We start from the raw sequence: 15673 nt of genomic DNA on the forward strand, positions 1-15673 counted from the left end.
GTGGCTGGTGAAATTAATAATCTTAAAAGTCGGGCTATTTGATTATTTCATCTGTTTCAAATCAAGCAAAATAATTCAGGGTATTGGTTTAAATATATTACTATGCTAACTGTTTCTACCTTTCCTGGAAAACTTACCCCTTTTCCAGCAGCAGGTGCAGGGTTGGCAGGGGGTGGGGGCTGGTATGCCTGTGGCGGAGGCTGGTAGGACTGCGCCGGGGGCTGGTACGCCTGCTGGGCAGGCTGTCCTGTAGAATGTACAGAACAAATATTTTTGGCAAGAACTTCTATTGGGATTTGGAAAGAATGCAGAACAAATAAAAAGGGCTTTGGCTTTTAAAGATCTCATGGTTTTGTGAAATAAATACCGTATTTCCATGGGTATAAGTGTCATGTCAGAATATAACGCATTCCATTATTTCTAACATTTGTCAAATTATGTCCATATTTAACCCTTACAGTGCGGTTGTGAAGTTGTGAGTTGTGAAGGCCTTTGCAAACAGTTTGGATCCAGATGAGACGCCACAGAACGTGGCGTCTCATCTGGATCCAAACTGTTTGCTATTCTGATAGTATTCTTTGAAAAAAAATCAAAGAAAATGCTAATTTTAGAAATTTAGCAGACGACATTTTAGCAGACAACAAATTTCCCAGCATGCAAAGGGTTAAGACCCAGACACACATAACATATGAAATAATCCAAAGTGTTCAGTGACACATGTTATCACAATTCAGACTGATTTTTTTTTAAACTGACTTAAACAAATTTGATGTTGTTGATTAGCACAACATACTGGAGTGACACAGGCAATTTTTGTCAAAAAAAAAATACTCTGGAAAATAAGGTATTTATTTTAAAGTTTACTTTAACTATTTCTAACTGATCCATTTTTTATAATTAAGATCACAGATATACATGTAGTGTAACATGTGTTTTTCTAGCATTATTTAGGGTGTAAACAGGAACAGTTAACAAAGTTATATTGTTAATTTTTGTAAATATGGATTCATGTGTATATAATTTACAATTACAAAATGTCTTGATAGAAGACTAATTCTTCTTCATTAACTCATTTTTGGCAAATCATGTACAAGGCAATCAAACTAAAAATTTCAAAGTTAGACAGGGTTTTTTTGCGATGCGACATAAAAAACAACAACCCACTGCAGATAAAAGCAAAGGGCTATAAAAGTGTAGATTAAAGCAGGCGACATAAATTTGGCAACATACACAAAATATAATTGTATCAATCAGTCGTCAAGATGCTGTTCCCATGCATTCCTGTTAAATGCCAATATGTTAATATATTTTAAGCAAAATTTTATCCCATTTTCAAAGCGACATTGACGGTATAACACCTTATGGACTATACTAGCTGGTTTGTATTGTGCTGTATTGTGCTGTTTTGTACTGTTTGGGCAATCGGTCACTTGCCTTAAATAAAGGACCAACTAATTGTTTTTAATGAAAATTCAATACTGCTCCAGCAGCTGGAGTTTCACTTCTTTATACTGTATTCAACACTGTGGGATATACCTGTCACGTGCACGGACTACTTTTTACTTTACCACTGAATGATTTTTCATTATTAATAAAGTCTAGAAAACTTTAGCTTCAAAATTATACGACCTTCAACCTTTAAATCTAGTCATATGATATATAATTTTTCGCCATCCTTATAATGAATCAGCTGATTGATGGTGTCATAAAATAACACTTATTGCGTCATTTTCAAAAATAAAAATTGACGATTTATTATAAACGCGACTTATTTCACATGTACATGTACTGTATATCGACATACGGTATTTGAATTGTCAATTAATCACATTTTCCTTATTTCGTATAATGTGCATTGTTTATAATCCATGCATATACTTTTGACATTTAAGAATGTACAACAAGCCATACAAATATCGCACAATTCATAAATAATCTGCAATATTTGCTATCCGATTTAATTCACGTTAAGCATAGTCTCAGCTGTGTAAAGTATAAGACGGTAAAAATAGCACCACACTGGAATTCGGAACGTCCCATTTTGTACACGGGTATTATCCACTCATTTATCTGTTGTGTAATGGAATGTTTTCCATTCTTTGTGTAGTTATATATTTAAATATTTTCTTGTACACAATAAGGGCATTTATCATAGACAAATAACATTGTGCAAGTTTAAACATAATTATTTGTATGCAAAAATCTGCAAATGCATCTGAGTTTACCAACGGCTATTATTTGATAAACTGCTCCGGTTCATTTTAACAGCAGTAATGTTTATAGAGTACATGACGTAGCATGTGACGAATAAGAAAGTTTAACGAGTTCATAAATTCATTTGAAAATAGTGATAGGATGGCATAAGGGTCTTTATTTAACTATGCTAAAATAATTATTAAAGACCCAGGTAGATGCAAAATCGCCAATTATTGAGTTAAATGGATTATTAGATGGATTTTAAAGGATAATTAAAGGTAAGATACTAGTTTGAACGTGTTTTGGTTTTTGTTTGAACTTATGTCGTTCCCTGTTCTCGGAGAAATGATTTTAACATGGAGCCCATTGATGCATTGGATCACACACGGCATACCTATAACATTAAATAAAAAAACAAACACGTTCTGCGCGTCCTTAAATTTGTCGTCCGAAGTCAGAAAACATATTGCCCTGCATATTAAGTCAAATTAAGTGTCAGTCGCTGCAATTGTCTGTTTACTCGTCGATAGTGTTCATGTAGAATCTATGTTGACATCGACATCATTTTGTCAGGAGCAATCGCCGCCATTTAGGATTTTGATCATTTTCTTTCGAAAATAAAATGAATTATATTCAAGTAAAATCTTCTTTTCGCGGTCGTAATGTGTTACAATTCGCATGCTGCGTAAAATTGAATCGAGGCATATGGTGATATTTTTACTAGTTTTACAGTTTGTGTGTGAATTTTTTTAAGACTATTTTGCGTACCAAAACAAATACATTTATATCACTACGCGATTTTTAAAAATTAATTAAAATAATTGTTAGGCTAAGGTTATTAGATCTAGTTATGTTAAATGTATACAGAGACGTTTATGTTGCTTGGCTCGAACACCGAAAGCGCTCGCCAAGGCTCACGCTCCCTGCGTTCTAAGCCTCGCAACATAAACTTCTCTGTATTCAACGCTAACCTAGTATTCTGTATGTGTTCATTACAGATAAGCAATCCTAAGTTTCCCCTTACTCTCTGAGAACAGCAAAGCATTGATGAATGAGCTAATTGTGTGCATATCTGTATTAATTATGACTTTAAGTATAACCATTTGACAGTCCATCTTTAATTTCTGTTGAGCAATATTTGTGAGTTTGAAACTCAGGACAGATATCATTTGGGACAAATATTCTAAGTTTACTTTAGACTTCACTTTGTTTTACAATATCCATTTAAAGGAAACTGCCCCAATCACTTGGGTCATGTTTTTCAACAGACCAAATAGATTTTCGAACTAAGCAAATATATTGTAATAACAAACATTCTGAGCAAGTTTCATGAAGATTGGGTACAAGGGGTAACTTTTAGAGTGTTCACAAGGTTCCACATTAGCCATATAAGAAAAACTGCCCCTCCTATCCACCTGATGTTTTCCAACTGACATGAACCATTTTCTAACTTGACCAAGATTTATTTGGGACAAATGTTCAGAGCATGTTTCATATAAATTTATTATTAAATTTGAACTCAAGAGTGTTAACGGGGTTTAAATTTATAAATATACTATATAAACAAGAGATGTGTTTGTCAGAAACACAATGCCCCCTATTGCACCGCTTTGAAGCCATATATTTGACCTTTGACCTTGAAGGATTACCTTGACCTTGACCTTTTACCACTCAAAATGTGCAGCTCCATGAGATACACATGCATGCCAAATATCAAGTTGCTATCATCAATATTGCAAAAGTTATGACCAAGGTTAAAGTTTTGGGACAGACACACATACAATGACAGACAGACAGACAGACAGACACATACAATGACAGACAGACAGGCCAAAAACAATATACCCCCAATCATTCGATCCGGGGCATGAAAACGCTGATTCATTCTAACAGACTATCATCCAAACAAGCTCAAAGAATATAAAATCTTGCAGAGTATGCTGTCCAATCATCGCAATTAACAGTCTTACATTAAGGATATTACTTTGTGACCATGAATAACATTCCACATCTAAACAGACTGGTGGAATAGGCTACCTCTAGGATTATTCTGTCCAGCAATTGAACCATATTTTTCATTGAGAGGATCATAATCGCTTATGGAGCCCACATTGCGTCTCGCTGGCTGCTCAACTGAAAGAAAAGCACGGTTAAGATGCAAGACTCTAAGAGAACTATGAAAAAGAATCAAATAAGTTAGGAAGGACATTATGGCTAGACTAGCATTTGTTGAAATATGGTCAATGATGGACAAGACATTGGTATTATGATTTATATGCATATTAACTATTCAGCAGATATTTTTCATTTTATTTTACTAGTTACTTTTTTAGGTTCATTGTATTATTCTCATTTGATAATATGAAGATTTTAGCGAATTTAATTTTTTAATTCGACCCATTGGTGCAAAAAGGTATCATGTGACATTGAAATTAGAGGGCACATGGTACCTTGTTGCACCAATAGGGCATAATTTTCTTACAAACATACTTTAGCGGAGCTTTTTCTCTCAAGTTATTATGGAGGTTAGGTTATAACTTATGACCTCTGTGACTTATAATTTGCATATGTACAACTTCACTTTTATCCAGACAACCCACATTTACATTTCGGCACTAATTGGCTCAGACAACAACATTTTTGCTTGAATTAATATCTCAGAAAATGCCAAAACGCATAAAATGCAAACAGGAATTAAGGGAAGCTAACATAACACAAAGGCCATTAGTGTCTTTGAGTTTCCATCAAACATGTTCGCTATAGGGCTTGAAATTCTTAACGAAATGTCAGTCAAAACAGGCACCCGCTGCTTTCAAATTGTAGAAAAACAGAAATGGCTAATGGCATCCTAATATTGCCTTAGATTTCAGCCATCCAATTATTACAAAAAGTGATCTCTAGAATAAAACAAGGATCCATGAATATTTTAAGAATATTCTTACTTTTTTCACACAAATATTGATTGGAGACGAAAACTAGTAGAGCCTATAGCAGAGTTGCTATTTCAAAAAACTAGTATGATTACCATCCTTCAGAATTAGGGCATTCTAAACCTGTTCCAGTGCATGCAATCTATTAAACTGCAAACAATTTGACAGAATACATTTTTATCACATTGAGGAATTCATACATTCATGGAATCAAATCAATGGTAATGATAATCACTGAAGAAGAACAGTGATTGGCAATAAAAGACTGCCAATTCAGGCCACTGATGTGACCATAATCTGCAGAAAGCAATACAACTCTGACAGAAGCTATAATAAATAGGAGGCACAAAATTAATTTAGCTGTTATACTTATAGAAACACAGGCTGTAAACCATTGATAATAAAATAACATTTAGATGCCTAACAGCCATAACCGGTAAGTACATTGGTCATGCCAGGTTGTATGCGCAGCCCAAAATATTATTAAATTTAAACTAAAAATCTCCCTATTAATGCAAAATGATGTAATAACTGTTTCCATATTCATTATTGGGATTCATAGGGTTCTGATATTTAAACAAACAAGAGCATCACATAACGGGTGCCACGCTCGGCTGCGAAAGCGTGTTAGAATTTTTTAATTTTTTTTAAGAGGTCACAGTGACCTTGACCTTTGACCTAGTGACCCAAAATGGGTGTGGCGTGTAGAACTCATCAAGGTGCATCTAAATATGAAGTTTTAAAGTTGTAGGTGGAAGCACTTTGATTTTAGAGCCAATGTAAAGGTTTTATCACGACGCCAGTGGACGGCGAACATCGGACGGTGGACGACGAGCAGGCTATGACAATACCTTACGTTTTCTCCGAAAACAGCCTCGCTAATTAAAAAATGTCATGCCATTAAAAGTAGTATGTGTTATAGCACAATATTCATGTTTATGCCATTCTGGTTAATATAAATATTGTTTTCTTATGTGATATAATGTGAATGCTTCATTTGAATATATACTGTTTGTGCTAAATTATCCCATGTTATTTTTTAGCTCACATCTTTTATGTTATAAGTTAAATGCGTTTAGTTAATTATTTTATCAAATTCAGTTTATAACTCTCCCAATCGTAACCAGAGGTTGGAAATCTATTTTATTACCTATTAAAAATGTGCTTAGTAATTTATTTGTCATTTATTCTTACAGACTTTTTTTAAACACTTCAATTACAACAAATCAAATGCATGCATAAAATTATATACATAAGTCGCATCTGCAGGTCATAGAAATAAAAGCCAGTTAAACTATATAATAACTAAAAGATTCCTAAATAACATGTTTATAAAATATACAGCATTCAAGGAACAAAATCAAAATATATCCACAGAGAATAAAAGAAAGAATCATGCAAAAGTTAATGTTAAGACAAAACCAGACAACACCTTACACCCATTTCAGTCTGAGGCTAATTAAAGGTATTAAAAGGTATTTAACCAATGATATCCATGCATGTATAGAACATTAAAAAATGTATGACTTGTTTGTAAAGCATTCATATATGACCTCTTTTGCAAAATGTTATTTTTTTGTTTTGCAGATCCAGCTTCATATAGACATCTTCACCAGCCTAATACTTTTTTAATATTGAACAAACTGCATATAAAAATATAATCCTAAATGTTAAATTCTACATATATTATGAAACTAATAACCCATTTTTCATCAATGAATGTACTTGCAAACTGAACAGGCAAACTATTTTTAAATCATGTTTAATGTATTTACATTTTGAATATGTAATAGATCAAAATAAGTGATGGTTGTTCAATCAAAGTGAATGATTATTCTTGAACAAACTAATTATTCTATTGGTCTTGTTTTGTAATTCTAGTTTGTTTAAAAAATCCATCAATTTCTTGATTTGCATTACTTCTTACAATCCAGGGGTCAAATAATGTACATCAACCTAACATCCCAGGTTTCAAATAATGTACATCAACCTAACAACCCAGGGTTCAAATAATGTACATCAACCTAACAACCCAGGGTTCAAATAATGTACATCAACCTAACGTCCCAGGGGTCAAATAATGTACATCAACCTAACGACCCAGGGTTCAAATAATGTGCATAAACCTAACGTCCCAGGGGTCAAATAATGTACATCAACCTAACATCACAGGGGTCAAATAATTTACATCAACCTAACGTCCCAGGGATCAAATGATGTACATCAACCTTACATATTGGAACGAGGCTTTTATTCCTTTTTTTACTTGACTGTAAAAGTTCAGTATCACTTTTTAGTATGTCAGGTGTTGCAACTAATGCAGGTGAATGTAAGAGCAAAATAATTTAGGTTTGAAACATTTTTTTTTTCTGAAACACTACTTAATCATAAATCTAACTATGGTAACAATTATCAGTTTTAAATGTGCATTGAACCAACCAGATGATATCAGCTTATACACAATGTAAGAGGAAGATGTGAACTTATAGTAAGGGAAACAACTGCTGGTATTGATTGTGTTTCTAAAGTTGTCTCCCTTTCCTCAACAATTGCATACTTGTTCATTGAAAATGTCACTTCTACACAAATGCGATACTTATTAATTACAAGAGTACCCCCTTGCGGGTGCAGACCGCTCATCTATTTTTTCTTTTTAAAGGTGTAGGGACCTATCTCAATTACAATCACAAAGGAGGGAGGGGTGGAGTGGAGAGGGGTGCATAGTGTGGGGGTGTGGTCATTTATTACATTATCTTCAAAAAATGCAAATAAAAATGCAAAAATAAAAAATAAAAATTCAGGGGGAAAGGGGGGGATTCTTGGGTGGGATGGTTGGATGGTATTTCAAAAACAAATAATAAAAATAAATATTTGTGTTTTTTTAACCATGTTTGAAAAAAATAAGACATGTGTTCGTCAGAAACAGAATGCCCCCAATGGCGCCACTTTGAATTTTTTTTTTTTTTTTTTTACCTTTGACCTTGAAGGATGACCTTGAACTTTCACCACTCAAAATGTGCAGCTTCATGAGAACGCTGCTTTGAAATAAAAAAAATAATTGACCTTTGACCTTGAAGGATGACCTTGAACTTCCACCACTCAAAATGTGCAGCTTCATGAAAACGCCACTTTGAAAAAAAAATATTTTATTTTTTTTTACCTTGAAGGATGACCTTGATCTTGAACTTCCACCACTCAAAATGTGCAGCTTCATGATAACGCTGCTTTGATATTTTTTTTACCTTTGACCTTGAAGGATGACCTTGACCTTGAAGGATTACCTTGACCTTGAACTTCCACCACTCAAAATGTGCAGCTTCATGAGAACGTCGCTTTGAATTATTATTTTTTTTACCTTGAAGGATGACCTTGACATTGAACTTCCACCACTCAAAATGTGCAGCTTCATGAGATACACATGCATGCCAAATATCAAGTTGCTATATTCAATATTAAACAAGAGATGTGTTTGTCAGAAACACAATGCCCCCTAATGCACTGCTTTTTTTACCTTTGACCTTGAAGGATGACCTTGACCTTTCACCAGTCAAAATGTGCAGCTCCATGAGATGCACATGCATGCCAAATATCAAGTTGCTATGTTCAATATTTCAAGAGTTATTGCAAAACTTTACTATGTTAAAGTTTTAAATTTTCGACCTTTGACCTTGAAGGATGACCTTGACCTTTCACCACTCAAAATGTGCAGCTTTATGAGATAAACATGCATGCCAAATATCAAGTTGCTATATTCACTATTTCAAAAGTTATTGCAAAACGTTAGCATATTAAAGTTTTAAATTGTTGACCTTTGACCTTGAAGGATGACCTTGACCTATCCCCACTCAAAATGAGCAGCTTCATCAGATACACATGCATGCCAAATATCAAATTCCTATGTTCAATATTTCAAAAGTAATTGCAAAACTTTACTGTAACCTTAAAGTTTTGGGACAGAATTACAGACAGACAGGCCAAAAACAATATACCCCCGATCTATCGATCATAAAAAGTTATGGCCATTGTTAAAGTTTTCGTACGGATAGACACCATATATTTGGCATTTGACCTTGAAGGATGACCTTGACCTTCACCTTTCACCACTTAAAATGTTCAGCTCAATGAGATACACATGCATGCCAAATATCAAGTTGCTATCTTCAATATTGAAAAAGTTATGGCCAATGTTAAAGTTTTCCGACGGATAGACGCCATAAATTTGACATTTGACCTTAAAGAACGACCTTAACCTTGACCTTTCACCACTCAAAATGTGCAGCTCCATAAGATACAAATGCATGCCAAATATCAAGTTGCTTATCTTCAATAGTGAAAAAGTTATGGCCAATGTTAAAGTTTTTTTCGGACGGACGGACAGACTGACTTACATACTGACACACTGACATACTGACGGACAGTTCAACTGCTATATGCCACCATTAAAAAAAATTGTTTGGGGGTGGGGCGGGGCTATAGTGTGAGGGTGTGGTGGTCATTTATTAGATGATCTTTAAAAAAAAATGGGGGGGATAAAGGGGGGGATTCGGGTGGGACGTGGGGGATGGTTTGGGGGGAGTCTATTGTGGCATATCAGGTAAGAGTTGTTTTGTCAAAGTATCAATCAAATCTAATCATAAATAAAGAAGATATGGCAATTTGAGCAAAATTTAATAATTTGACCATGAGGGTCAAGGTCATTCAAAGGTCAAGGTAAAATTCAACTTGCCAGGTACAGTACCCTCATGATAGCATGAAAGTATTTGAAGTTTGAAAGCATTAGCCTTGATACTTTAGAAGTAAAGTGTATCTAAACGCAAAATGTAACCATATATTCAAAGTTACTAAGTCAAAAAAGGGCCATAATTCTGTAAAAATGACAACCAGAGTTATGCAACTTGTCCTTTACTTTCCCCTTATGATAGTTTGTGAGTGTTCCAAGTATGAAAGCAATATATATGATACTTTAGGGGTAAAGTGGACCAAAACACAAAACTTAACCAAATTTTCAAGTATAAAGGGCCCATTATTCCGTCAAAATGCCAGTCAGAGATACATAACTTTGCCTGCACAGTCCCCTTACAATAGTTAGTAAGTGTTGCAAGTATGAAAGCAATAGCTTTGATACTTAAGGAAAAAAGTGGACCCAAACACAAAACTTAACCAAATTTGCCATGTTCGAAGTATAAAAAGGGCACATAATTCTGTCAAAATGTCAGTCAGAGTTACATAACTTTGCCTGCACAGTCCCCTTATGATAGTTAGTAAGTGTTGCAAGTATGAAAGCAATAGCTTTGATACTTAAGGAATAAAATGGACCTAAACACAAAACTTAACCAAAATTTTCAATTTTCTAAGTATAAAAAGGGCACATAATTCTGTCAAAATGCAAGCCAGAGTTATCTAACTTTGCCTGCCCAGTCCCCTCATGATAGTAAGTAAGTGTACCAAGTTTCAATGCAATAGCATTGATATTTTATGAGAAAAGTGGACCTAAACGCAAAACTTAACCAGACGCCGACGCCGACACCCACACTGACGGCAAGGCGATGACAATAGCTCATTTTTTTTTTCAAAAACAAGATGAGCTAAAAAAAACTTCCAAAAGGGTTTAAAATGTAAAGAAACAAATTAACAATTTTTTTAGAGATAGTGTTAATTTTCTTCAAATAAACAACTTATGAGGATGATGACATGGCTTGTCTGAGCTAACTGGTAAATGTGATCTTGTGGTAAAAATTAAATTTACAGTTATTGTCATGTATTTTTCCTGAACAGTTGTAATAAAATAATAACACTTCATGCCTGCCAAATATGTACACCATGTACACCAATAGAATAACAATCTTTTACGTTTAAAAAAACTTTCCATGCAAATACCACACAATGTCATGCTTAATGGAGAAAAATGACATTACTCTGTTCAAAGTCACAGGAGACACCATGCATTTGTTTACAACACACATCATAAATAGACAAGTATACATCAAAACTAAATCACATTGTATTTGACATGTACAACAACCATCTGGTAGAAACTATGTAATGAAATATGCAAGAATAAATTGCATTTAGAAATAACCAAGGTTACATAAATATTTAACAGGAGTCTGGTTACAAAACCTTGATACACAGTGACCTAAGCTTTATCTGTTTGCAGAAATAAGATTATCTTTCATCTATAATCTAAAGAAGCTAGAAGCAAAACACATTTGAAGAATGCATAGTGTCAAAATGAAATGCAGTTTAGTATGTGTGGTTAATTGTACCATTAACAAAGGCATTATATATTTAGTGAATGTTTGCTGTCATATGAAATGTGCAAAGTTTATTTGAATGTAAAGGTGAAAATTCTTTAATGTAAAGTTACATGCAATGATGATTATAATGAATGATTACAATTTACAACATGATGGCTATAAGACAGAAAAAGTTTGCCAATTACAAGAATTAATATGCATTAATTTGTGGTTAGCAAAAGAAATGTATCATTCGTGAAAATGAATAAACATAATTTATTTTAATTGTGAGGTGTCAATTATAACATTAAAGATTTGTTATATTTATACATAAGATAAGAACAAAACCCATCTGCATACATGACGTTTTAATGAATAAGCTACACAAGTTCCTTTTCCCATCATTCAATTTGCCTGTAAGGGGAAAACCAAACACACCACATAGTATAGTATAGCAGTTGAAGCGTTAAAGTCAGTGCCAAAGTGATTTTTTTCAAGCCATTTGGGTTGAACGTAGGGCCAAGTTCACAATGCAACAAATGAAACAGTTTTTCAAAAATACTCATACAAACTGACTATATACTGCCAGTACATAAAAACGTGTCCAAAAGGTTTCTCCCTTGATTTAAGTGCTTATATCAAATGTCATATAATACCACCATTCATTTCAGTGAATTAACAACATATTTCATTTAAGAATAATTCAATACAATAAAGGTTAAAATGATATTTTCACAAAATAAGATAATGCATCCATTGACATGGCCCCAACCCCTTTCACAGCTGAGGGTTGAGAAAAACCACTGACTTGTGTTAAAGAGTTAACGCCATAACTGCTGCCGTACTTACTGCTTTGATTGCCACCTGTGTACGAAAAGCGGCTGCCTTCTACAAAGTACACCATGCTACATGTACACTTGCAACAAACATGGCAACATGACAACCAATTCTTGCAATCTCTTTTAGCATCCCAAGTGGCCATTCTTACTTTAAACTTTCGCCATTAGAAAACTGGTATAATTTAAGGCATTTTCACTAAGCATTCATTCAAACTATAAGAAAATCTAAGCCTTAATGTAGAAATCCATTCCTTATGTAAAACAATTGTGTTTGTCAGGAACACAATGCCCCCTACTGCGCCGCTTTGAATTTTTTTTACCTTTGACCTTGAAGGATGACCTTGACCTTTAACCACTCAAAATGTGCAGCTCCATGAGATACACATGCATGCCAAATACATGTAGCAAGTTGATATCTTCAACATTACAAAAGTTATTGCAAAAGGTTAACCAAGGTTTAAGATTGTGCCACACAGACAGACAGACAGACACATACAATAACAGACAGACAGGCCAAAAACAATATACCCCCGATCATTCGATCCGTGGCATAAAAACGCATTTTATAATGTGCATGTTTACGAAGGTTGTGAGCATACCTGAAATACATGAGTGAACATGCTCATTAACTCAAACTTTTCTGCATCTATAATGCAGACTATAATGTATAACATGCTGATTCTTAATCATGAAGTTACCAAAACATTTTCATTCAACTGATCTCAATATATTTCGCCCCATTGGTGCAAAAAGGTACCATGTGACATTTAAATTAGAAGGCACATGGTACCTTTTTGCACCAATTGGGCGAATTATTATTTGCACTTTGCTTAGCATAATGTGCATTAGAAAAAATCATTTTTATGACATTTGTAAGGAGAGGAGCTTCAATATGTTTCTTGGTGTCAAACATGCAAATGGGATGCATTTTTTATTATTGATAAACAAAAATTATTTCTTATTCAGAGATGCTTCTTATCTTTGGCATCATTTTTTCTATCAAACATACCCCACACAAAACTACTAGCAACAAAATAATTTCAGAGGAAAACAATTACTTAGAAAAGCTATAACAGAGAGTCATGATAAGTAAGGTTGGCCACTGGAATGCTAAGAACATACACAAACAACTATTCAGTTATACTGTACACTGTATTCACATCAGAAGTATACTACTCCCAATTGAGCTCAGGGCTGGGTGATATGCCAACAGGCAGTCAATCAACTTAGCTTTTACAGAAAGAGTGCAGTGAATTACATACACATACAAAAAAGAGAATTAAACTAGCAAATTCGTTGAATTGATATCCCCTGCCAATATGCTTCTGGACACCAAAGTGTTATATGTACTAGTATTTGACACTCGAAAAAACATTTTTTTCAAGATACAAAGGGCCATAACTCCGTTATTAACAGATGGCGTACAATGCCATTTGGTGTGCATCATCCTCTTATCCATATATATACTCATACCAAGTTTCAATGAAATCTGCCAAAGCACTTCCAAGATATGGCTACGGACGGACTAAAAGATGGACAGAAAGATGGACAGACAGACAACGTCAAAACAATATCCCTCCGCCTATGGCAGGGGATAAAAATGCATCTAAATGAAGGTCATTATTGGAAAATTAAATTTAGACCACTAAAGACAATAGGAAATATAATAATATAATATAATAATTAAATATTGAAATGAAAAGTGTATTGCTGGACAAGGAACATGGAGGTAAGATTATAAGGACAATTCGAAAATAAATAAGTTGTTACCAGACATTGACATGAAAGCTTAAAAAGCAATAACATCCCAAGCTTTTAATTGCAGCACATTGACATTGTCTAAGATAATTAATACTTCATAAACATATAAATGCAAGACACTTCTTTATTTCAAATGAACAATTTCAGAGACATGCCTGTTATACCAGTTAAAAAGGAAACACGAGCTGTCAGAGGACAGCGCGCTCGACTATTCGAGTGCTTGACATTATAACGTAAGCCATCATGGGGAAATTGTTCATATTCAATAATTTATTAGACGGTCTTTAAAAAATAAAAAAAGGAAAATAAATATAAAAAAATTCAGGGGGGGGGGGGTTGAGAGGGGGTATAATGTGGGGTGTGGTCATTTATTAGACAATCTTTCAAAAATAAAATAAGGAAAAAAAAATTGGGGGGGATAGGGGGGGTGAAAGGGGGGTATAATCTGGGGGGGGGGGTTAATAAAATTATCAGATGATGTTTCAAAAAAAAAATTGGAGGCGTAGGGGGGGATGAGAGGGGGGTATAATGTGGGGTGGGGTTATTTATTAGATGACGTTAAAAAAAATAAAAAAAATAAAAATTGGGGGGGAGGGGAGGGTAGTGGGGGTGGTAGGGGGGGGGGGGGGTGGGGGTTGAGAGGGGGGTATAAAGTGGGGTGGGGAAATTTATTAATGATGTTTAAAAAAAATTCGGGGGGGGGGAGGGTTGGGGGGGGGAGGGATTCTAGGTAGGGGCGTGGGGTATTGTTTGGGTGGAATCCATTGTGGTATTCAGGTAAGTGTTGTTTTGTCAAAGTAATAAAAAAATGTGATCATAAACAAGGGCTGTTTGTAAAACATGCATGCCCCCCATATGGGCTGTCCGTTGTAGTGGCAGCCATTGAGTGAATACGTTTTTTGTCACTGTGACCTTGACCTTTGACCTAGTGACCTGAAAATCAATAGGGGTCATCTGCGAGTCACGATCAATGTACCTATGAAGTGTCATGATCCTAGGCAAAAGCGTTCTTGAGTAATCATCCGAAAATCATTTTACTATTTCGGGTCACCGTGACCTTGACCTTTGACCATGTGACCTCAAAATCAATAGGGGTCATCTGCGAGTCATGATCAATCTACCTGTGAAGTTTCATGATCCTAGGCATATGCGTTCTTGAGTTATCATCAGGAAACCATTTTACTATTTCGGGTCACCTTGACCTTGACCTTTGACCTAGTGACCTGAAAATCAATAGGGGTCATCTGCGAGTCATGATCAATCTACCCATGAAGTCTCATGATCCTAGGCGTATGCATTCTTGAGTTATCATCCGGAAACCATTTTAATATTTCCAGTCACCGTGACCTTGACCTTTGACCTCAAAATCAATAGGGGTCATCTGCGAGTCATGATCAATCTACCCATGAAGTTTCATGATCCTAGGCATATGTGTTCTTGAGTTATCATTCAAAAACCATTTAACTATTTTAGGTCACCGTGACCTTGACCTTTGACCTAGTGACCTCAAAATCAATAGGGGTCATCTGCGAGTCATGATCAATGTACCTATGAAGTTTCATGAACCTGGGCCCAAGCGTTCTTGAGTTATTGTCTGACAACCATCTGGTGGACGGACGTACCGACCTACCGACCGACCGACATGAGCAAAGCAATATACCCCCTCTTCTTCGAAGGGGGGCATAATTAAGAAGTTATGGCAATTTAAGCA

The 15673-nt window shown here is 34.9% G+C and overlaps 1 protein-coding gene across 4 annotated transcripts in view; it reads right to left on the minus strand.

The window, feature by feature from the left end:
• LOC127860483 (LIM and SH3 domain protein F42H10.3-like) overlaps positions 1 to 15673 on the minus strand; it is a 47562-nt gene that overhangs the window by 4453 nt on the left and 27436 nt on the right. The window contains exons 6-8 of one of the 4 annotated variants that reach the window (XM_052398574.1): positions 12212 to 12250; positions 4234 to 4329; positions 138 to 247 (exon numbers count right to left, since the gene is read on the minus strand). In XM_052398574.1, coding sequence (XP_052254534.1) covers positions 138 to 247; positions 4234 to 4329; positions 12212 to 12250 — 245 coding nt within the window. The remainder of the gene's footprint in view (positions 1 to 137; positions 248 to 4233; positions 4330 to 12211; positions 12251 to 15673) is intronic. The other 3 variants (XM_052398576.1, XM_052398575.1, XM_052398577.1) reach the window with 3 other exon arrangements.

Source organism: Dreissena polymorpha, chromosome 15, assembly GCF_020536995.1.
Source record: "Dreissena polymorpha isolate Duluth1 chromosome 15, UMN_Dpol_1.0, whole genome shotgun sequence".
In the NCBI taxonomy this organism is placed as follows: domain Eukaryota; kingdom Metazoa; phylum Mollusca; class Bivalvia; order Myida; family Dreissenidae; genus Dreissena; species Dreissena polymorpha.